Source organism: Mizuhopecten yessoensis, unplaced genomic scaffold (genome assembly GCF_002113885.1).
Source record: "Mizuhopecten yessoensis strain PY_sf001 unplaced genomic scaffold, ASM211388v2 scaffold11021, whole genome shotgun sequence".
Taxonomy (NCBI): domain Eukaryota; kingdom Metazoa; phylum Mollusca; class Bivalvia; order Pectinida; family Pectinidae; genus Mizuhopecten; species Mizuhopecten yessoensis.
Window position 1 is genome coordinate 13,764 of NW_018408839.1, and position 25,328 is coordinate 39,091.

Below are 25,328 nucleotides of genomic sequence, written 5' to 3' on the forward strand. Positions count from 1 at the left end.
CAAATGATACTTTGAATATTACATGTTAATAACTTGATTGGAATTATAACCTTGAATTGACAGTTTGATACTTTGAAAATTTTGAGCCAGCCCTACCCCCAAGGGCTGTAGGGTGGGGCTCAAAGGAGTCAGTGTGCTAAAATTTCTTCATTTTCCTTGTTAAGAATCAGAGGTGCTAGTTTCAAATCCTTTTTAGTCTAAATCTGTATGCTAGATATTGAATAAGGTGGTTTTATTGTTTTTTGTCACTTTGAATAATATTTCTGTTCATGTTAAAAACAAAATCAACTCTCTGTATAAATATATCAGGTGACCGTTAAGGCCCATGGGCCTCTTGTTCTGATTAATTTGGACAGCTCTAGTAATATGTCGGTGAGGTATTATAGAACAGTGGTATAACTACTGTACCATCCTTTAGTCGTAGTACAATGGATTTGTAATATGTCAGTGAGGTGGTATAATTACCATCCTTTAGTTGTAGTACAATGGATTTGTAATATGTCAGTGAGATATTACAGTACAGTGGTATAGCTACCATCCTTTAGACGTAGTACAATGGATTTGTAATATGTCAGTGAGCTATTACAGAACGGTGGTATAGCTACCATCCTTTAGTCGTAGTACAATGGATTTGTAATATGTCAGTTAGGTATTACAGAACAGTGGTATAGCTACCATCCTTTGGTTGTAGTACAATGGATTTGTAATATGTCAGTGAGGGATTACAGAACGGTGGTATAGCTACCATCCTTTAGACGTAGTACAATGGATTTGTACTATGTCAGTGAGGTGGTATAGCTACCATCCTTTAGATGTAGTACAATGGATTTGTAATATGTCAGTGAGGTGGTATAGCTACCATCCTTTAGATGCAGTACAATGGATTTGTAATATGTCAGTGAGATATTACAGTACAGTGCTATAGCTACCATCCTTTAGACGTAGTACAATGGATTTGTACTATGTCAGTGAGGTGGTATAGCTACCATCCTTTAGATGTAGTACAATGGATTTGTAATATGTCAGTGAGCTATTACAGAACGGTGGTATAGCTACCATCCTTTAGACGTAGTACAATGGATTTGTACTATGTCAGTGAGGTGGTATAGCTACCATCCTTTAGATGCAGTACAATGGATTTGTAATATGTCAGTGAGGTGGTATAGCTACCATCCTTTAGATGCAGTACAATGGATTTGTAATATGTCAGTGAGATATTACAGTACAGTGCTATAGCTACCATCCTTTAGACGTAGTACAATTGATTTGTAATATGTCAGTGCGGTATTATAGAACGGTGGTATAGCTACCATTAATATGTCAGTGAGGTGGTATAGCTACCATCCTTTAGATGCAGTACAATGGATTTGTAATATGTCAGTGAGGGATTATAGAACGGTGGTATAGCTACCATCCTTTAGACGTAGTACAATTGATTTGTAATATGTCAGTGCGGTATTATAGAACGGTGGTATAGCTACCATTAATATGTCAGTGAGGTGGTATAGCTACCATCCTTTAGATGCAGTACAATGGATTTGTAATATGTCAGTGAGGGATTATAGAACGGTGGTATAGCTACCATCCTTTAGTCGTAGTACAATGGATTTGTAATATGTCAGTGAGGTGGTATAGCTACCATCCTTTAGATGCAGTACAATGGATTTGTAATATGTCAGTGAGGGATTATAGAACGGTGGTATAGCTACCATCCTTTAGCCGTAGTACAATGGATTTGTAATATGTCAGCGAGGTATTATAGAACGGTGGTATAGCTACCATCCTTTAGTCGTAGTACAATGGATTTGTAATATGTCAGTGAGGGATTACAGAACGGTGGTATAGCTACCATCCTTTAGACGTAGTACAATGGATTTGTACTATGTCAGTGAGGTGGTATAGCTACCATCCCTTAGTTGTAGTACAATGGATTTGTAATATTTCAGTGAGGTATTACAGAACAGTGGTATAGCTGCCATCCTTTAGTTGTAGTACAATGGATTTGTAATACGTCAGTGAGGTATTATAGAACGGTGGTATAGCTACCATCCTTTAGACGTAGTACAATTGATTTGTAATATGTCAGTGCGGTATTATAGAACGGTGGTATAGCTACCATTAATATGTCAGTGAGGTGGTATAGCTACCATCCTTTAGATGTAGTACAATGGATTTGTAATATGTCAGTGCTGTATTATAGAACGGTTGTATAGCTACCATCCTCTAGTTGTAGTACAATGGATTTGTAATATGCCAGTGCGGTATTATAGAACGGTTGTATAGCTACCCTCCTTTAGTTGTAGTACAATGGATTTGTAATATTTCAGTGAGGTATTACAGAACAGTGGTATAGCTACCATCCTTTAGTTGTAGTACAGTGGATTTGTAATATGTCAGTGCGGTATTATAGAACGGTGGTATAGCTACCATTAATATGTCAGTGAGGTGGTATAGCTACCATCCTTTAGATGCAGTACAATGGATTTGTAATATGTCAGTGAGATATTACAGTACAGTGCTATAGCTACCATCCTTTAGACGTAGTACAATGGATTTGTACTATGTCAGTGAGGTGGTATAGCTACCATCCTTTAGATGCAGTACAATGGATTTGTAATATGTCAGTGAGGTATTACAGAACGGTGGTATAGCTACCATTCTTTAGACGTAGTACAATGGATTTGTAATATGTCAGCGAGGTATTATAGAACGGTGGTATAGCTACCATCCTTTAGACGTAGTACAATTGATTTGTAATATGTCAGTGCGGTATTATAGAACGGTTGTATAGCTACCCTCCTTTAGTTGTAGTACAATGGATTTGTAATATGCCAGTGCGGTATTATAGAACGGTTGTATAGCTACCCTCCTTTAGTTGTAGTACAATGGATTTGTAATATGTCAGTGCGGTATTATAGAACGGTTGTATAGCTACCATCCTTTAGTTGTAGTACAATGGATTTGTAATATGTCAATGAGGTATTATAGAACGGTGGTATAGCTACCATCCTTTATTAGTTGTAGTACAATGGATTTGTAATATGTCAGTGAGGTATTACAGAACGGTGGAATAGCTACCATCCTTTAGATGTAGTACAATGGATTTGTATTATGTCAGTGCGGTATTATATAACGGTTGTATAGCTACCATCCTTTATTAGTTGTAGTACAATGGATTTGCAATATGTCAGTGAGGTATTACAGAACGGGGGTATAGCTACCATCCTTTATTAGTTGTAGTACAATGGATTTGCAATATGTCAGTGAGGTATTACAGAACGGAGGTATAGATACCATCCTTTAGACATAGTACAATGGATTTGTAATCTGTCAGTGAGGTGGTATAGCTACCATCCGTTAGACGTAGTACAATTGATTTGTAATATGTCAGTGCGGTATTATAGAGCGGTTGTATAGCTACCATCCTCTAGTTGTAGTACAATGGATCTGTAATATGTCAGTGCGGTATTATAGAGCGGTTGTATAGCTACCATCCTCTAGTTGTAGTACAATGGATCTGTAATATGTCAGTGCGGTATTATATAACGGTTGTATAGCTACCATCCTCTAGTTGTAGTACAATGGATCTGTAATATGTCAGTGCGGTATCATAGAACGGTTGTATAGCTAACATCCTTTAGTTGTAGTACCATGGATTTGTAATATGTCAATGAGGTTTTATAGAACGGTGGTATAGCTACCCTCCTTTAGTTGTAGTACAATGGAGTTGCAATAGGTGAGTGAGGTATTACAGAACGGTTGTATAGCTACCCTCCTTTAGTTGTAGTACAATGGATCTGTAATATGTCAGTGCGGTACTATAGAACGGTTGTATAGCTAACATCCTTTAGTTGTAGTACAATGGTTTTGTAATATGTCAGGGAGGTATTACAGAACGGTGGGATAGCTACCATCCTTTAGTCGTAGTACAATGGATTTGTCTGCCCGAGAACTGTTAAAGTAGGCTCCATCCTCACTGTCCCAGAATAATGAGTTCTGTTTCTCCTGAAGCTGTTCTGCCCATTCCAACCACTTGGTATCAAAGTTTGTCTCATACAAATCCAGTAAGGCTTTTATCACTAGGGCATAATCATCTGCGAATCCCTCAATATCAACAGGTCTGAAAACAAAATTTCACACTGGATAACTTTCCTTTTATATGATCTTGGATAAAACTGAAAAGAGTTTGGCAGCCAAATTTAATAGTTGGGTCTATGACCTACCCTGCCTGTATCTCCTCATCAAGGCCACAGTAAGTTGTGCGTAAGAGGACATCAGACTTGTACATGTACTGCCGCAGGAACTCTGCTGCACGCTCAGCCTGTTGTGTGTACTGTTCCTCTCCCAGTGCCTGACCGGCCTTGGCTAGTCCAGATATCATCATACCTATATACAGACACCTTAATTTACAATCCAGAATTGTAGGCATGCTCCTTATTAGTATACATGTATATAACTTCACAGTCCAAATATTGTAACCATGCTCCTTGTTACAATATCACTTGGCTTATATAAAATGCACAAGTGAATTCACTATTTTTTTTCTCTTTTTATAATTTTTTGTCATTGATTGGTACTTTGTTTTTACCAAAGATTCATTCAAAGAGAAGTCATAAAAATGATTTTTGACCTTTCAATAGGATGCTTTGAGGTTTAATTTCAAGCATAAGAAAGATTTTGAGAAAATACTGCACTAGTTAGTTTTTATGGTGATGTTTTACATATGGAGCTTTCCTATTGATTGCTCACCTGTATTGTTTACTCATCTGTAACTATTGATGACTTACCTGTAGATGACTCAACCAAAACCAAGGGAGTATGGTCAAATGACTTGTCATAGTTGTAATAATTAAACGTACCATTCCATGCAGCCACCATCTTGTTGTCGAGATGAGGCCTAGGCCGAGTTTGTCTGGCAGTATACAACAGGTGCCGCCCCTTATTGAGGAGGGCTAGGGTCAAATCCTCTGTCAGGCCAAACTCCTTCGCAGTGTCAACCACTGATCCTCGTTCTATCAGAACATTCTGATTGGTCAATTCATCATGGGGATCCTAAAATACAGTGTACATTCTGATTGGTCAATTCATCATGGGGATCCTAAAATACAGTGTACATTCTGATTGGTCAATTCATCATGGGGATCCTAAAATACAGTGTACATTCTGATTGGTCAATTCATCATGGGGATCCTAAAATACAGTGTACATTCTGATTGGTCAATTCATCATGGGGATCCTAAAATACAGTGTACATTCTGATTGGTCAGCTCAAACTATGGTTCCCATATTCTGATTCGTATATTCAGTAATTATATTCCAATTTGTAAGTATCAGTATATATACTCTTGGCCCAAGGATGCTCCCAACTTATATATGTTAAGACACCTCTAACCATACTCATTTCCCATACAGAAACAAATCTGGAAAGTTTTAAGATTCAACACTTTAACCCTTTTGAGCCCCATTTGTGTGTCCCAAAGGGGAGCCATACACTCCATGTTATACAATGTTCAATCCCCTTGACACAAAAATTCCCCATGCAAAACGAGCTCTTCACCCAGATTGAAGGTCCTTGTAACATCAGTTAATATTTGTTCATTTGGGCTCCTATGCCCTTCAGTTACACAGCAATTAATTCCCTTAGCCCAGGAAGTTTCCATGGAAAGTTGAAAATCCCTTCAGCCACTCTTCAACTAAAGACTACATGGATAATAAAAAAAACCTGCAGGAGTTATAGTTGGGAATGAATCAATGATTTAAAGATCAGTGACATTGAACTTTGACATTAGAATCTCAAAACCAATTGAGTTCATGGTCATTGCATGGTGGATATGTCTGTGAGGTTAAAAACAGAAGATGAAAAGATATATGAGTTGTGGTTATACTGATTTACAAGTCTGAAAGTATAGAGTTACAGTAACTTTGACCTTTGAACCAAAAACTAAATGAGGTTCTTAGTATGTACATCTGTGTCAGAATATTTTGCTTCTGCAGACAAAGACAGACAGACAGGGTTATACCAGTATACCACTCCCTAAAATTTGTTGTTTATAGGAGTATAACTAACCTGTGATATATGGTCTTCTTACCTGGAAAGGATCAACGTTTCCTTCAGGTTTCACTCCATAATGGTGACAGAACACATTAGCCAAGGTCACACCTGGATGACCTTTGACCTCCTCCCCCAACAGACTGTCTACCTGTGACTGGGTCCACACACAGAAAGCCCCTTCCTTTTTTGCCGTGGCTCCCTCTGTGGGTAAGGAGTCTGCATCCTCTGCACTGTAAAATCCTCCTGCCTTCAATACACACCAAAAACGTATTTCAACACATCTTGTTATAGTTTGCAAGATTTCTTACTACACTGGAATCCCCACCAATCAATTTGAATCATTCCACCCCATTGTAATCTTGTTAAAAGTGCTGTACTGTAAATAATGTATTGGACTACCTGGATAACAACCTTGGTGTATGGGGGTCTTCCCCGAACACCAACTCTGCTTAAAATCACATGTTTACGTAGGTGTTGTACACTTACGGGGCTCTGGAGGTCCCTTGTAACATACTCTATAATGTTCCTGGCTACCTCAGCATACCTTTCTTCTTTGGTTATCTGTAAATACAATGACACAGTTAAACAAATCAAGACTGATTTGACTCTTAGAACGATCTTTAACATGTACACAAATTACCTTTTCATCTAATAAATAAGATGGTTTTGGAAGTGATCCCTAATATTTGAAATCACATAATACTATAAAAATCTGGCCATAACTAAGGAAACCTGAAAATTCTAACTGTAACCATAGATACCTGATTTGGTTTACAGTAGTCATGGATACCAGAAAGGTACTGTAACCATGTATAACTAATAGGTCTCCATATACCCATAAAAACCTGATCAGTCTCCCTGTTACCATAGTAACCTTAATAACAGGTCTCAATGCAACCATATATACCTAATAGGTCTTCCTGTAGCCATAGAAACCTTAATTGCAGCCCTAACAGTAACCAGATAAAGATGAAACCCCTTACTGTTACCATAAGTACCTGTAGGGTTCACTGTTACCATTCATGTAGATACCCGATAGTTCCTCACTGTAACCATAGATACCTGATAGTCCTCACTGTAACCATAGATACCTGATAGTCCTCACTGTAACTATAGATACATGTAGGACCCACTGTTACCATTGATACCTGATAGTCCTCACTGTAACCATAGATCCCTGATAGTCCTCACTGTAACCATAGATACATGTAGGCCTCATTGTAACCATTGATACTTGATAACCATAGATACCTGTAGGGTTCACTGTAACCATAGATACATGATAAACCTCACTATAACCATAGATACCTGTAGGGTTCACTGTTACCATTCATGTAGATACCCGTTAGTTCCTCACTGTAACCATAGATACCTGATACTCCTCACTGTAACCATAGATACCTGATAGTTCTCACTGTAACCATAGATACCTGATAGTCTTAGCTGTAACCATAGATACCTGATAGTCCTCACCGTAACCATAGATACCTGATAGTCCTCACTTAGTCCTCACTGTAACCATAGATACCTGTAGGGTTAACTGTTACCATTCAAGTACCATAAGTACCTGTAGGGTTCACTGTTGCCATTCATGTAGATACCCGATAGTTCCTCACTGTAACCATAGATACCTGATAGCCCTCACTGTAACCAAAGATACCTGATAGTCCTAACCGTAACCATAGATACATGATAGTCCTCACTGTAACCGTAGATACCTGATAGTCCTCACTGTAACCAGATACCTTATAGTCCTCACTGTAACCATAGATACATGATAGTCATAGATACCTGATAGTTCTCACTGTAACAATAGATACCTGATAGTCCCCGCTGTAACCATAGATACCTGATAGTCCTCACCGTAACCATATATACCTGTAACCATAGTTACATGTATGCTCACTGGAACCATAGATACCTGATAGTCTTAACTGTAACGATAGATACCTGATAGTCCTCACTGTAACCAGATACCTTATAGTCCTCACTGTAACCATAGATACATGTAGGACCCGCTATAGTCCTCACTGTAACCATAGATACCTGATATACCTAACTGTAATCATAGATACCTGATAGTCCTCACTGTAACTATAGATACATGATAGTCCTCACTGTAACCGTAGATACCTGATAGTCCTCACTGTAACCAGATACCTGCTAGTCCTCACTGTAACCATAGATACCTGATAGCCCTCACTGTAACCAAAGATACCTGATAGTCCTAACCGTAACCATAGATACATGATAGTCCTCACTGTAACCATAGATACATGATAGTCATAGATACCTGATAGTTCTCACTGTAACCATAGATACCTGATAGTCTTAGCTGTAACCATAGATAACTGATAGTCCTCACTGTAACCATAGATACATGTAGGACCCACTGTTCCCATAGATACCTGATAGTCCTCCCTGTAACCAAAGATACCTGATAGTCCTCACTGTGACCATAGATACCTGATAGTCCTCACTGTATCCATAGATACCTGATAGTCCTCACTGTAACTATAGATACATGATAGTCCTCACTGTAACCGTAGATACCTGATAGTCCTCACTGTAACCATAGATACCTGTAGGGTTAACTGTTACCATTCAAGGAGATACCTGATAGTCCTAACTGTAACCATATATACCTGGTAGTCCTGACTGTAACCATAGATACATGATAGTCCTAACCGTAACCATAGATACTTGATAGTCCTCACTGTAACCATAGATACCTGATATACCTAACTGTAATCATAGATACCTGATAGTCCTCACTGTAACCATAGATACCTGATAGTCCTCACTGTAGCCATTGAATCCTGTAGGCCTCACTGTAACCATAGATACATGATAGTCCTCACTGTAACCATAGATACATGTAGGCCTCATTGTAACCATTGATACCTGATAGTCCTAACTGTAACCATAGATACCTGTAGGCCTCACTGTTACCATTCAAGTAGATATCTGATAGTCCTCACTGTAACCATAGATACCTGATATTCCTCACTGTAACCATAGATACATGATAGTTTTCACTGTAACCATAGATACCTAATAGTCCTCACTGTAACCATAGATACCTGATAGTCCTCACTGTAACCATAGATACATGTAGGCCTCACTGCTACCATTCAAGTAGATATCTGATAGTCCTCACTGTAACCATAGGTACCTGATAGTCCTCACTGTAACCAGATACCTGATAGTCCTCACTGTAACTATAGATACATGATAGTCCTCACTATAACCATAGAAACCTGTAGGGTTCACTGTAACAATAGATACATGATAGTCCTCACTGTAACTATAGATACATGATAGTCCTCACTATAACCATAGATACCTGTAGGGTTCACTGTTACCATTCAAGTAGATACCTGATAGTCCTCACAGTTACCATAGATACCTGATAGTCCTCACTGTAACCACAGATACATGATAGTCCTAACTATAACCATAGATACCTGATAGGCCTCACTGTAGCAGGTGAGCAGTTGACCTTGGTCATATAGCATCTTTTCAAAGTGAGGCACGTGCCAAAACTTGTCAGTTGAGTATCTGTGGAATCCCTGCACAATTTTAAGAAAACTTTAACTAAATGTATAAAGTTTAACATCCATAACAAACACTAAAAGTAATCAAAAATTCTTGTAAATATAAAACAAGTTTCTGTATAATTTAGGAAAAAAATATTGTATGAAAATGAAGAAAATGGCCAATTTATATGAATTGCTGACTGGGCTGAAATGAATGATTGAATTGACACAAAAGTCTGATAATACAGAAACTATAGGTATAGCTGAGCAAAATGCTAAAATACCTCGCTCAGGAAGCTTAGAGTAAACGACTTTTAACCTTTAAAACTTACCTGTGACACATGGTCATAAATGCCTCCCTTAGCCATACAGGTTAAGGTATAAAGGGATTCTTCTAGAGCTTTCTGACCCTCCTCTTTACAGGAATTGTTAGCGTAGTAACGTAACATGAAGTTCAAATTTACTGTAAATATAGAAAGTATATCAATAAGTACATTTTATATAAGTACATCAGCTTACTAATTCAAAAAGTAAATTAAAGTTAATACTTTACCTACAGTTTAATACCAATACAACAGTTGTGTATTATTTACTTGTGTGTAACTTTTATCCACTTTATCACCACATAGCAACCTTGTTTCCACAAAATTTGTGATCAATTACCACATAAAAATTCACACTTCTTATTCACTTATTAAACATGTAGTCACAAAGTAAAGTAACAGTATGCTCATCAGCTGGCCTGCTGCAGCACTCACATTCTATTTATACAGCAGCGGATTTCCTTGGCCCAGGAATGCTCCATGCCATATATTTAAAAATCCCTTTGCCAGTACTTTACAAGATTTCCCCCTATTTCCCCTTATGAGCCCTGTCTTTCTTCCCCTATGATGCCAAATCTTTCATTTATTCAACATTGAATGCTTTTGGCCCAGGGATCTTCCGAGAAAAAAATACCTGTTAGGATAAATGCATTTATAAGCATTTTAGATATTAACAAGCTGAATTAACTATACCCCGAGGTAAAGAGATAGCATTGGTTCATTTACATGTACCCTCCTCGGACACTGGTTTGGTAGTGTGGATATGTCTGGTCCTAATAGACCTGTTAGTCCCATTGGTTGGTATGTTACTGTAGTACCTGGCTGTGGAAACTTTGGAGCTTCCTTTCCAAATCCCCCAAGCTCATCATCGTAAGACTTGTCCAGCAAGCTGTAACAGGTGTGTATTGCCTGTACCCCAGGCAGTGCTAACTCCTCCCCTTCCTTAACGCCAACCTTCACTTGAGAAAGTGCCTCCAGTATGGAATTCCCTTGATCCATAACTTCTTGACGTTTATTCTTCCACTAAAAAGAGTTTTACTTATTAATCTAGGAAAAAAGTCTCTAGCCTGAAATGGGTAACATATTAACAAAATTGGAAAATTGGAAATTATATTTGTAACTTTCTTGAGATATTTTTAGTTATATTTTTTCTTTCTTTTTTCCCCTCATTAATTATACCTTCAGACTATGAAAACAACTAAGAAATCTGAGGCTTAATTTTACAAAAATAAGTTATGACACTCTGAAATGGGTTATTATCAGTCCCTGTATTTAAAAAAACCCACTAGAAAACATCTGTAAGACATGAATGTCTTCTTGACCCTGTAGTTGACCTATAAATAGCAACAGTGACTTGGGGTTGACCTTGGGATCCTGAAATATTAACTCGTCTAAGATATTCTAATACCTGACCTTTGTGAAACTTTTATGAAAATATGTTAAGAAATGAGATTGGTAGAGTCATGACAATAAATAACGATGGGACAAACATTGATAACACTATATGCCCCCTTTCGCCTATAAAATTACAAGGGGACTAATAAAGGATTTAATAATAAGTAGCCTGTAGTGATCTTCATGCCATATCTAACTTGCACAGTTTTAAGACAGTGTATATGTTACTATAAACAAAAAATATATTGTGAAAATTTATAACAACAACGGTAGATGTTCCACTGATCTATGTTATAACATAGTATACGTATCATACATTACTTCAGACCGTTCAACACATAATTTTAAGGTAAATAAGCTATTTCAAAACAAAATCCTAGTAACATTGTTTACCAAAACTCACCCGTTCAGCAATGTAAAGCAGTAGTTTTTTCTATTGCTGACTCACCAGTCGATCAATGTGAAGCAGTAAAGTTTTGAATCCTGGGCGGCCAAAGTATCGGTCATCTGGTGGAAAGTAGGTGCCTCCTATCACAGGACATCTGTCTGGGGTCATCCACACACTCATAGGCCAACCTCCACCCCCACTAGTGGCCTGTAGTCAAACACACAGATTCTTCTACTGACAACTATCCACTAGGACACTGTTCACATTGTCATCATTTTATAATTGTCATACTGTACTTGAATCTATACAAGGTCAAACTGTTGACCTCACTTGTAATGTGTTTCGATAAATGTTACTCTAAACTCTCATCTATACAAAATAACACCACGGTTGTTACATTCCAAAAGAACAAACTGTTGTCATTTTTGTAGAGAATAATTAATACTAATAATGCTATATTCTACTTAATCAAATGTTAATCTGCCCGATGTCAGTTGTGTTCAAGAACACTGCAGGTTCAAATGCAATGTTATCAGTGTAACAATGTAACATTTCATATCCTAACACAAATCTGTCCACATGTCATAAACAACATTTTCATCACTATGAAGCATTTGCAATATCATCAATAATGCATAGGTCATACAATGATCTCACCTGACCTGTACAAAGGTCATACAATGATCTCACCTGACCTGTACAAAGGTCATACAATGATCTCACCTGACCTGTACAAAGGTCATACAATGATCTCACCTGACCTGTACAAAGGTCATACAATGATCTCACCTGACCTGTACAAAGGTCATACAATGATCTCACCTGTACAAAGGTCATAGAATGATCTCACCTGACCTGTACAAAGGTCATACAATGACCTTAACTGACCTGTACAAAGGTCATACAATGATCTCACCTGACCTGTAAAAAGGTCATACAATGATCTCACCTGACCTGTACAAAGGTCATACAATGACCTTAACTGACCTGTACAAAGGTCATACAATGATTTCAACAGTACAAAGGTCATACGATGGTCTCAGCTGTACAAAGGTCATACAATGATCTCACCAGTACAAAGGTCATTCAATGATCTCACCAGTACAAAGGTCATTCATTACCTCACCAGTACAACGATCATCCAATGATCTCACCAGTACAAAGGTCATTCAATGATCACACCAGTACGAAAGTCATACAGTTACCTCACCAGTACAAAGGTCATTCAATGATCTCACCAGTACAAAGGTCATTCAATGATCTCACCAGTACAAAGGTCATTCAATGATCTCACCTGTACAAAGGTCATTCAATGATCTCACCTGTACACAGGTCATACAATGATCTCACCAGTACAAAGGTCATACAATGTTCTCACCTGTACAAAGGTCATTCAATGATCTCACCTGTTCAAAGGTCATTCAATGATCTCACCTGTACAAAGGTCATTCAATGATCTCACCTGTACAAAGGTCATTCAATGATCTCACCAGTACAAAGGTCATACAATGTTCTCTCCTGTACGAAGGTCATACAATTACCTCACCTGTACAAAGGTCATACAATGATCTCACCTGTACAAAGGTCATACAATGATCTCACCAGTACAAAGGTCATACAATGTTCTCTCCTGTACAAAGGTCATACAATTACCTCACCTGTACAAAGGTCATTCAATGATCTCTCCTGTACAAAGGTCATACAATTACCTCACCTGTACAAAGGTCATTCAATGATCTCACCTGTACAAAGGTCATACAATTACCTCACCTGTACAAAGGTCATTCAATGATCTCACCTGTACAAAGGTCATACAATTACCTCACCTGTACAAAGGTCATTCAATGATCTCACCTGTACAAAGGTCATACAATTACCTCACCTGTACAAAGGTCATTCAATGATCTCACCTGTACAAAGGTCATACAATTACCTCACCTGTACAAAGGTCATTCAATGATCTCACCTGTACAAAGGTCATACAATTACCTCACCTGTACAAAGGTCATTCAATGATCTCACCTGTACAAAGGTCATACAATGATCTCACCTGTACAAAGGTCATTCAATGATCTCACCTGTACAAAGGTCATTCAATGATCTCACCTGTACAAAGGTCATACAATGTTCTCTCCTGTACAAAGGTCATACAATTACCTCACATGTACAAAGGTCATTCAATGATCTCACCTGTACAAAGGTCATACAATGATCTCACCAGTACAAAGGTCATTCAATGATCTCACCAGTACAAAGGTCATTCATTACCTCACCAGTACAACGATCATCCAATGATCTCACCAGTACAAAGGTCATTCAATGATCACACCAGTACGAAAGTCATACAGTTACCTCACCAGTACAAAGGTCATTCAATGATCTCACCTGTACAAAGGTCATTCAATTATCTTACCTGTACAGAGGTCATACGATGAATTTACATGTACCATGGTCATTCAATTATTTCACCTCTATGAAGGTTATACAATGATCTCACCGGTACCAAAGTCATTCAATGATCTCACCTGTATGAAGGTCATTCAATGTTCTTACCTGTACAAAAGTCATATACACTTTGTCAACATCAGGTCGTTCCTCCCTGTCTACCTTGATAGCCACATAATTCTCATTAAGTATTTTCCCGATTTCTTCATTCTCGAATGACTCACGCTCCATCACATGACACCAGTGACATGTGGAGTAGCCGACAGACAGGAAAATCATCTTGTCTTCTGACACAGCCTTGTCAAATGCCTCCTGGCTCCAGGGGTACCTTTAAAATACAAACAACAGTATGCTGTACGAATATAACAAAACACAATACACATAAAACCAACAACAATACAATGTACAGACACAGCAAACATCAAAATACTGTATAGACATAACAAATTGCAGTACACATACAACAAACAAAAATACACTACACACACACTTCAGATACAACAAACAATACAATGTACAGACACACTGTACGAATATAACAAAACACAATACACAAAAAACCAACAACAATACAATGTCCAGACACAGCAAACATCAAAATACTGTATAGACATAACAAATTACAATACACATATAACAAACAAAAATACACTACACACACACTTCAGATACAACAAACAATACAATGTACAGACACACTGTACGAATATAACAAAACACAATACACAAAAAACCAACAACAATACAATGTCCAGACACAGCAAACATCAAAATACTGTAAAGACATAACAAATTACAGTCCACATACAACAAACAAAAATACACTACCCCCACACTACAGATACAACAAACAATACAATGTACAGACACACTGTACGAATATAACAAAACACAATACACAAAAAACCAACAACAATACAATGTCCAGACACAGCAAACATCAAAATACTGTAATGACATAACAAATTACAGTACACATACAACAGACAAAAACACACTACACACACACTACAGATACAACAAAAAATACAATGTACAGACACAGCAAACATCAAAATACTGTAATGACATAACAAATTACAGTACACATACAACAAACTAAAATACACTACACACACACTACAGACACAGCAAACATCAAAATACTGTATAGACATAACAAATTACAATACACATATAACAAACAAAAATACACTACACACACACTAGATACAACAAACAATACAATGTACAGACACAGCAAACATCAAAATACTGTACAGACATAACAAATTACAATACACATATAACAAACAAAAATACACTACACACACACTACAGATACAACAAAAAATACAATGTACAGACACAGCAAACATCAAAATACTGTACAGACATAACAAATTACAATACACATATAACAAACAAAAATACACTACACACACTACAGATACAATAAACAATACACTGTACAGACACAGCAAACATCATTATACTGTATAGGCATAACAAATTACAGTACACATATAACAAACAAAAATACACTACACACACACTTCAGATACAACCAACAATACAATGTACAGACACAGCAAACATCAAAATACTGTATAGACATAACATATTACAGTACACATATAACAAACAAAAATACACTACACACGCACTAGATACAACAAACAATACAATGTACAGACACAGCAAACATCAAAATACTGTACAGACATAACAAATTACAATACACATATAACAAACAAAAATACACTACACACACTACAGATACAATAAACAATACACTGTACAGACACAGCAAACATCATTATACTGTATATACATAACAAATTACAGTACACATATAACAAACAAAAATACACTACACACACACTTCAGATACAACCAACAATACAATGTACAGACACAGCAAACATCAAATACTGTATAGACATAACAAATTACAATACACATATAACAAACAAAAATACACTACACACACTACAGATACAACAAACAATACAATGTACAAACACAGCAAACATCAAAATACTGTATAGACATAACATATTACAGTACACATATAACAAACAAAAATACACTACACACGCACTAGATACAACAAACAATACAATGTACAGACACAGAAAACATCAAAATACTGTAAAGACATAACAAATTACAGTACACATGTAACAAACAAAAATACACTACACACACTACAGATACAATAAACAATACAATGTACAGACACAGCAAACATCATTATACTGTATAGGCATAACAAATTACAGTACACATATAACAAACAAAAATACACTACACACACTACAGATACAATAAACAATACAATGTACAGACACAGCAAACATCATTATACTGTATAGACATAACAAATTACAGTACACATATAACAAACAAAAATACACTACACACACACTACAGATACAACAAACAATACAATGTACAGACACAGCAAACAACATTATACTATACAGGTATAACAAAATATAATTCACATACAACAAGCAACAATACACTACAGATATCGCTGATGTAGTGCAATATTGTAACATATAGTATGTGTATTAAAAGATTATAACATATATCTCATAAGTGTTCTGTAGGGGACAGGTGCATTTTACAAATCCATATATGATTTTGCACTCTTTGCTTGACGTTTTCGAAAGCTCGCAAAAACAAATTAGTGTTTGTGTTAAAACCCCAGATATTGGATAAAACTTAGTAAAATGATTGCCGGTATTTACCAGTCAACCGGGTTGGAAGCATGCTGTAACAAGTAGGGTGATTTTTCCTTGGCCAATCTGTTTTTGGCTTGAGCTGCCTCATTCACACTTTCTGTAGCCATTGATCTACAATTTCAAGAAAACACATTAATAAATGTTGTAATTGAAAATAATGAGTAACTGCAGATTAGCAGATCATGTAAGCACATGATGGGAATTCTCCTGGAGATTGTAACACGAAAGAAAAAACATAATATAAATCAACCAACTAACGTACCATTACTCATCGTCGGACCCCCATGACACTAATGACAAAGTATCCTTGCTATGCTATCACATTCCCGTTCCCTTAGGGTTAGGAGTTGAGACTTGATGTGAGACCCCTTACTGGTCACCATACAATGTTTATGAACATGTAAAGGAGGTCACTTTTCAGCTGTGCCTCTACCTGGAGTTGAATTTGGTACTACAGATTACTAGCCTAGAACTCTATCAATCGAGATCAAGGGGAATTTCCTAAGCCAAGCCAGTTATATTACAATACACTACATTGCATGTTCATCACTGTGACACACCTCTAGCCAAGTCAGTAACATCAGCGACTGGAACAGTGACCTACTAATGTACTTCTAACCGAGTCAAATCTGTAGCCTCTTCTGGAGTCGAAAAATTCCATCGTGTGGATCGTAAAACCAGGAAAAAATAGTACTTTTCTGATCAACTACGCTATGAAGGAGATAAATTCTCTTGTCAAGCGGTGTGGAAGTATTCTGCTAGCCATTTGGGCTGGTACATGTGACCTAACCAAAAAAAGCGGTTGATTCATCGACTTCAACAGTCAAGTTTCTTCATCAGAAATTATCAGTAACTACGAGCGGTTACAGGAATACACCCATAGGTTTGAGAAGAATGTTAAAGTCGTATTCTTGGAGTGCCCCTAGCTATTATTCTATTGTCATATGGAACCAAGTCAAAGGTCACCAGGACTCCGAATCATTCCGTGAAAACACCAAGGTGTTGGAATCTAATATAACATCTTTAAATGAGAAGATACAAGACCTTAACAAAGCGATATGTGTAAATGTGCCACGTTTCTCCTGCGACATGCTCAAGAGCAGGAAAAGTAACAAAACCCACACAACAACAAAGGTCATGTATAGCCTACTATCAGACGGAGTCCATCCGGGGGAAATCTTAAGTAGAGCTTGGCTGAGGAAGATTGTAGTGGTCCTAATACAACAACACTGTGTAACTGTCTAGGAGAAATCTGTCATATTCCAAATTAACTAGAAATAGACTGTGTACGACAAAATTAATATGGAAGAATACAGTAGCCTGGAAGATACCGTCGAACCGTCACAAGAATACAGTAGCCTGGAAGATACCGGCGAACCGTTACAAGGTAGGAAACGCTACAGAAACAACGAAGGGGAGGTCAGAGTAAATGTGAGGGAAACGTCAACAACCTTCTTGTATGCAAAGGGTGCCAGCTGACTAATTGTAATGTCTGTACTAAACTTCCTAAAGATGTTTTCAACTTTATGCTTAAAAGTCCAACAAGCCTAGGGGTGACCTACCTATGCAAACCGTGTAACAGGACACAGCCACCATTGGAGGAAATAAGAATTACCTTAACAGAATTCACCAGGTCAAACGATGCCAGAATGAATACACTGGAAAACAAAATATCAGACCTCGAAACTAACACAAGGTTATAATTAAAGAAGAGGTACTACAGGCACAGGCAGCAAGCATGTCCAATTTTGAATTTGACATCGACCGACTAGTAGACCAAGGAAACAAGGAACATGAAGACAGGCGTAACAAAGAGAAAAACATCATAATGTTTAAAGTACCAGAGAAAACGGAAATCAGCAAAGAAAGCTCACAAAGGAAGAAGCTAGATGAGCGAGACATACACATAATCGCCGAAACAGCAGGGGTAGCAGACCTAGGAATAATTGCAAAGTTTAGGATGGGGAAATCAGCAAAGGACAAAATACGCCCCCTGGTCGCTGTACTAGGAAGAAAAGACCAACGTAAAAATAATCTAGAGAAAGCCACCCAGCTAGAAATACAGTCTCCTGCTCCAGGGGAGTTCCCAACTTAAATTATACTTTAAATAGACTTCATTTAGACTTCAATAATTTGCATATAAACTTCTAGTGAAGCCTCCTGCTTTTACTATACTTCCTTAACAGAACACAAGGGTGCTTCCTTGGAAGTCCAGACTTAAAACTGACTTCCTTCAACAAGCCCTTAGGGACTTCAAAAGCGCTCCTCAGATACAACTGAACTTCTTTGAATGTGGAGGGCTTCATGTGTACTTCTCTAGAGACTTCAAAGACACTTCTAAAACTTAACTGTATTACAGAGAGACTTCATTTGTACTTCATTAAGTTGTACTAGTATAGAGGGGACCTCAAAGACACTTCCACAAGTAAGTTATTTTTTGTTTCAAAGTGGGACTTCAAAGATACTTCCAAAACTTAGTACAGCTAGAAGGAAAATGTTGAATATGATTTTTACAATATGAGCTTTCCATATATATAACAAAGACTTTAATTTCCGTAAAAATAATTTTGGAAATAAATACGGTAATGTAATACTTTTTAAATATGCTAAAAGTAACAAAATGTAGTCAATATCGATATCCCTTGCAATCCCTAATTAAGTAAATGTAGCTTGTTTCTCTGGGGATAACAGGGTGATAAGAAAGAAAAGCAGTCAAGTTTTGTTTGTATTGGATTTATTTGTAAACAAATCTAAGCATTTTTTTTTACATACAATTGAGATTATCTGGCATGTGATTCCCTCATCATTTCCTTGACAGAAATCAAGTGCTAAATTTATCCCTGGTCAGATGTATAAAACATTTTCCCCCCGACCAACCTACCCTATTATTTAGCACTAAATTTAGTACACAAAATCATCACATGTTCAGTGCCATTTTGGTATTTATTTTTAAACAGGAATAGAGTCTATATAATCTACCTTCTGGTGATTATCAAATTATCAGCCGTATTTGTTATTGACATTTTGTTCTGTTTTAGTGGTACTGTAAATTGAATTTCGATTATCCACCCCCAACAATCATTAAATATGTTTTAGATCAGTAAATTGAAAAAATATTCACACAATTATAAATTTTCAGGATGTCCTACAGCTGGTAACATTGTCAAGTGTGCAGCACTGGCAGACAAATTAGTCTTTTTAAACTAGTTTTCATAAAGTACTGGAAGTTTTCCCAGAAAGCATTTGTCAGACAGATGTGTGTAATAACACATTTCCAACAATTGTTCAATGTCCACAATTCTTGTTTCATCCAACACATTTACTTCATGAAAGTGGCTGGGAAGCTTTGTTGTACTGTCTTTAGCGTGAATTACTTTCAGCATTGCCAAATATTTTATATTCCCTGTCAAAAGTTCATCCACTTTCAAGAAAACCTGTATCTGTCCAAACTGACTGTTGTTCATGTCTATGGCATATTTTACAGTATAGCTATTTGTCTTTGTAACATTCTGGTACATACGAGAATGAAACATCACTCCATTTAAGAATAAACGGAAGAACTGGCGGACATTAGCAACTGGACCAAGTTTAGATTCGACTAACTTTCTTGTTCCAGGCAGAAGTTCACATGCTACTGATCTCCCTACAGCAAATGTGTGGTCATTTATGAATGTCCGATTTTGGCTTGGCATTTTATTTGAGAATTTCAAGTAGAGCATTTCTGCTTCTGATCCCTTTGGTACCTTCATCAAAGCCAGCTGCTGATGGATCACTACAGCTGATGCTATCTGAAGCTCTACTTTATGTGTCCCATGGAACAATGCACGGAGGTCTCCATTTAGGTCTTCATAGAAAAAACAAGAATGGGACCAGAGTGGACCCAGTTCCTTCACTTTCTCTGTGAGGTGCAATAAGCAATGAACATTGTATGTCTGATAACGTGGACTATACAAGAAATCTATTTGTGCACAAAAGCTGGCAAGAAGTACCCTTGCTCTTGTCAAATCGGATGGTGAAATACTTGACTGAAGAAGTAAATATATTGCTTCAACTAGCAGCACGTAATGCAGGTAGTATTCACTATCCATCAGTCCATGTAAACAAATTACAGAGTGAAAGAGGAGAAATGACCCGACTCTGATGCTTTCCAGTGCTTTAAATCCTGCAGAGTTCTTGCAGACCTGTTAATTAAGTTGGGAGGAGTAAGCGTCTTCAGTCGGTCATCAATAACATGCATGTAGTCTCCAATGTAAAATGGTTCATTTTTGTTTTTGCTGTCAGTCCACAAATGAAGCAGCATCTTCTGAACACCCAACAGAACACAGTGCATGTAATCATACTAATCAACCGTGACAGACCTGATGATATCCAAGTAGGGAATGTGACAAAGGACGGACAAACCTTTAACTCCCTTCTGTGGTTTGTTTTCTATTATCGCATCTCGAGCATTTTGTAGCGTAGTTTCATGTGTCCTCAGTTCCTCATGTCCTGAATTTTCATTCTCCTCAGATACATCATAAGGATATGACATCATAGATCCTTTCTCACTTGTTTTGACCGATGATCCTTTGGCAAGGCAGCAACCACATCCATAGAATCCATTGAACTGTGAAAACTTCTGAACGAGACATTTTGCCGGAGCATCACATACAATGCTCAATAAAACAGCACGAAGTAATAGTTGCTGACCATCCAATGTAACTGCTGTTCCTACATGAAAATAAAAGAGAATGCAAGATTTAGTATATTCTCTGCAGAGATATGGCAACAAAAGTCCCCAACAACTTAAAGAGAGTAGTGGTAACACCGAGGAAGTTAACTGAGGGTGGGCAGCCGATGTATGGGGATCGACCCGCCGTCGGTCCTGTCTCACACCTCCCACCAATTCCAGCGCCTCATCATAATACCAGAGTAGGTACCATCACAAAAAAATCTGGTAAAATATACGTCACCCAAGCGACAGACATCCCAATCCCCTTGAACCCCCAACTGACCCAATCTGAGAACATACCATCCTTCGAGAAAGATAACGGAGACGAGACCATGATATACTGTCTTAACGACACTCTATCAGCATTATCTGGACGCGAAGGTGAAGAAACCAGTGTCAAACAAGTATAGGATCATTGTTTTAACAATTTTAACAATTTTAACAATAACATCACCAACAAAACAAACCTCAAGGTATTTTATAGCAAAGTAGATACTTTGACAACCAACAAAAAGATAGAACTAGAAGCACATATCCGTTCTCACTCGCCAGACATCATATGCTTAACCGACGTCCTACCAAAATATGCATCAGTACGACCTGTTTTTGGCCCAACCAACAATAGAGGAGTAGCAATATACTGTAAAAAAGGTATCACTGCCCATGAAGTGGAATTACAGGTGAACTGCTCAGAATATGTGGCATGTACTATCAAACTTAAAGGAAAAGACACCTTACTACTATGCTGTATCTATAGAAGTCCAAACAGTACAGAAACCAACAACAAAAAAGTCAATGAAGTTCTGCTTAATATTGGAAACCACTATGCCACACACATACTGGTAGTTGGTGACTTCAACTACAAAGAAGTCGATTGGGAGAACAAGACTACTACAGTAGGTGACAACCACCCAGCCAGCAAGTTTGTAGAAACTACCATGGACAACTATTGGTACCAACATGTTAATGAGCCTACAAGATATCGTGACAAGGAAACCCCATCGACTCTAGACTTAATATTCACCAACGAAGAGAATATGGTTAACAACCTGCAATACAAGGAGTCTTGGTAAAAGTGACCATGTTATTTTAACATTCGATTATGTTTGTTACCTAAACACCCCAAGCGGGCAGACACCAAAAACTAATAGGAAGAACTTTTACAAAGGTGATTATCCCACTATCAAGACCGAAATCCTCAAGCTTGACCTGACCGACATTGAACATAAACGGGACGTGAACGAGGCGTGGAATTCTCTTGCTGTATCCCTCAATAACATTATTGAAAAATTAATACCCGAGAGTAGGGGAACTAACTCCACAGCCTCAGAGCCTCTAGTATATCATGTCTAGTCCAAATGGCCTGTGAAGCAAGAAAGGAAAAAGCTCATCAACCTACAACTACGAAAAAGACCTGTCTGCAAAATCAAGACTAACCCAAAACTCTTCTGGAAACAGGTCAGGAACAAAACCCAAACCAAGACATCAACTGTACAACGAGTAGTTAAAAACAAAGGAGATCTGACAGAAAATAGTAGAGACACTGCAAATGTACTGAATGAATTCTTCTCCAGTGTATTTGTTCATGATGACAACAGAGAGCCACCAGAACTAAGGGAGAGAACCCATGAAAATTTACTGGAATCCAAAGAACTGACGCAAGAAAAAGTTATTACGGCCATAAGATCAACTTACCCCAACAAAGCTCCTGGACCAGACAACCTACACCCAAAATTCATTATCGAAACATGTGATGCAATAGCCAAACCCCTACAAATCGTATTTAAAAAGTCATTAGATGAGGGTGCATTGGCTAAAGATTGGAAGGAAGCGAACGTTACACCGATATTCAAAAAGGGCACCAAAACCAACCCAGGAAACTAACGCCCCATCAGTCTTACCTCGGTTCCATGCAAAATTCTGCAAAAAATAATCCGAAACGAACTAATGGCTTACCTGGTAGGAAACGAAATATTTACCAAACACCAACATGGCTTCCGTCCAGGAAAATCATGCACCACCCAACTATTAGAAATCCTGGAAGAATGGAACAAGACACTTGATGAGGGGAAAAACGTTGACGTAATCTACCTGGATTTCAGCAAAGCCTTTGACAAATTGTGTCATAGGCTCCTAATCTACAAACTGGAAAAATGTGGGATCAAAGGACAAATCTTAAACTGGATTAGAGCATTCCTGACAGGAATATTCCAACAAGTCATAATCAATGGAACTCCCTCAAAGAGTCTGCGAGTACTAAGCGGGGTCCCACAAGGGAGTGTACTCGGGCCAATTCTGTTCTTGATATATATCAATGACATGCCAGATGTATTGGAGTGTACTTCAAAACTATTCGCAGACGACGCCAAAATATCAGCTAATAATTCAACCCCAGAAAATCGAGCTAGACTGCAACAGAATACGGAAACACCATCAAAATCACTAAGGTGAATAGTGAAAAAGATCTGGGAGTTCACATCGACGAAAAATGCAATTTTTCCATACACGTCCAAAAAGCAGCCAGCAAAGCAAAACAAATTGCAGGAATAGTATTCAGAAGTTTTACATATATGAGCCCAACCATATTTGTAACAATCTACAAAGCTCTTATACGGCCCCACCTCGAATACGCTTCAACGATATGGTCACCCCTGTACACCAAGGACAAAAATTACAATTGAAAAAGTCCAGCAAAGAGCAACGAAAAGAGTACCAACACTAACTTACAAATCATATGCTGAACATTCAAGAATACTCGGTCTACCAACTCTGGAATACAGGAGGGAGAGAGCAGACTTGGTCAAAGTGTACAGAATCCTTAATAACATCGACAAACTTGATAAGGATAAACTATTCCAACACTGCGAATACAGATCTACAAGGGGGCACTCCAAGAAGCTGTTCAAAAGGCCCTACAAAAAACTGATCACAGGAAACTTCTTTAGCAACCGCATTATTAAACCGTGGCACTGGTTGCCTGAGGAAGTGGTCTCATCACTGCATGAGCCTAAACTGCTTCAAGGAAAGACTAAACAAGTTCTGGAAAAATCACCTGAGGAAATTTTGTGACAGGGTGTATTTAATGTATTTTGTATAGCATATAGATGCTAACAAATCACCAGGACCCGATGGGATGCATCCGAAAGCTTTAAAGGAACTTCGCGATGTTTTGTGTATACCAATTTCGATAATCTTCAATAAATCTCTCTCTGAAGGAAAACTACCCCAATCATGGAAGGACGCGAACATCACCGCTATTTACAAAAAAGGTTCAAAAACCGATCCTGGAAACTATCGACCTGTTAGTCTTACTAGTATCATCGTTAAAACAATGGAAAAACTTATACGTGATAGTATAGTTCAACACATGCAACTGAACAATTTATTCAGCAAAAATCAGTTTGGATTTCTCCCCGGAAGATCAACAACACTTCAAATGTTAATCGTCCTAGATGAGTGGACTCATATGTTGGATACGGGAGGAGAAATTGATGTCATTTATATGGATTTTATGAAAGCTTTCGACAAGGTACCCCATCGCCGTCTAATACACAAGCTATATAATTATGGAATCAGCGCGAAAACTGTTAAATGGATAGAAAACTTTTTAAGTGATAGACATCAAAAAGTAGTGGTTAACGGATCTACATCCAAATTACAGAACGTCTTAAGCGGAATTCCTCAGGGGAGTGTTTTAGGACCAATACTATTTGTTATGTATATCAATGACATGCCCGAGAACA

At 37.7% G+C, this 25,328-nt stretch overlaps 1 protein-coding gene across 4 annotated transcripts in view; it reads right to left on the reverse strand.

Annotated features, from left to right (window-relative positions):
- Positions 1–25,328, reverse strand: part of LOC110464684 (spermatogenesis-associated protein 20-like) — a 106,363-nt gene that overhangs the window by 6,898 nt on the left and 74,137 nt on the right. For all 4 annotated transcript variants that reach the window (XM_021520026.1, XM_021520027.1, XM_021520025.1 and 1 more), the window contains 11 exons: positions 16,881–16,985; positions 14,251–14,470; positions 11,758–11,904; positions 10,733–10,937; positions 9,924–10,054; positions 9,520–9,624; positions 6,539–6,613; positions 6,090–6,299; positions 4,860–5,052; positions 4,224–4,386; positions 3,912–4,120 (listed from right to left, as the gene is read on the reverse strand). In XM_021520026.1, the coding sequence (XP_021375701.1) occupies positions 3,912–4,120; positions 4,224–4,386; positions 4,860–5,052; positions 6,090–6,299; positions 6,539–6,613; positions 9,520–9,624; positions 9,924–10,054; positions 10,733–10,937; positions 11,758–11,904; positions 14,251–14,470; positions 16,881–16,985 (1,763 nt within the window). The remainder of the gene's footprint in view (positions 1–3,911; positions 4,121–4,223; positions 4,387–4,859; positions 5,053–6,089; positions 6,300–6,538; positions 6,614–9,519; positions 9,625–9,923; positions 10,055–10,732; positions 10,938–11,757; positions 11,905–14,250; positions 14,471–16,880; positions 16,986–25,328) is intronic.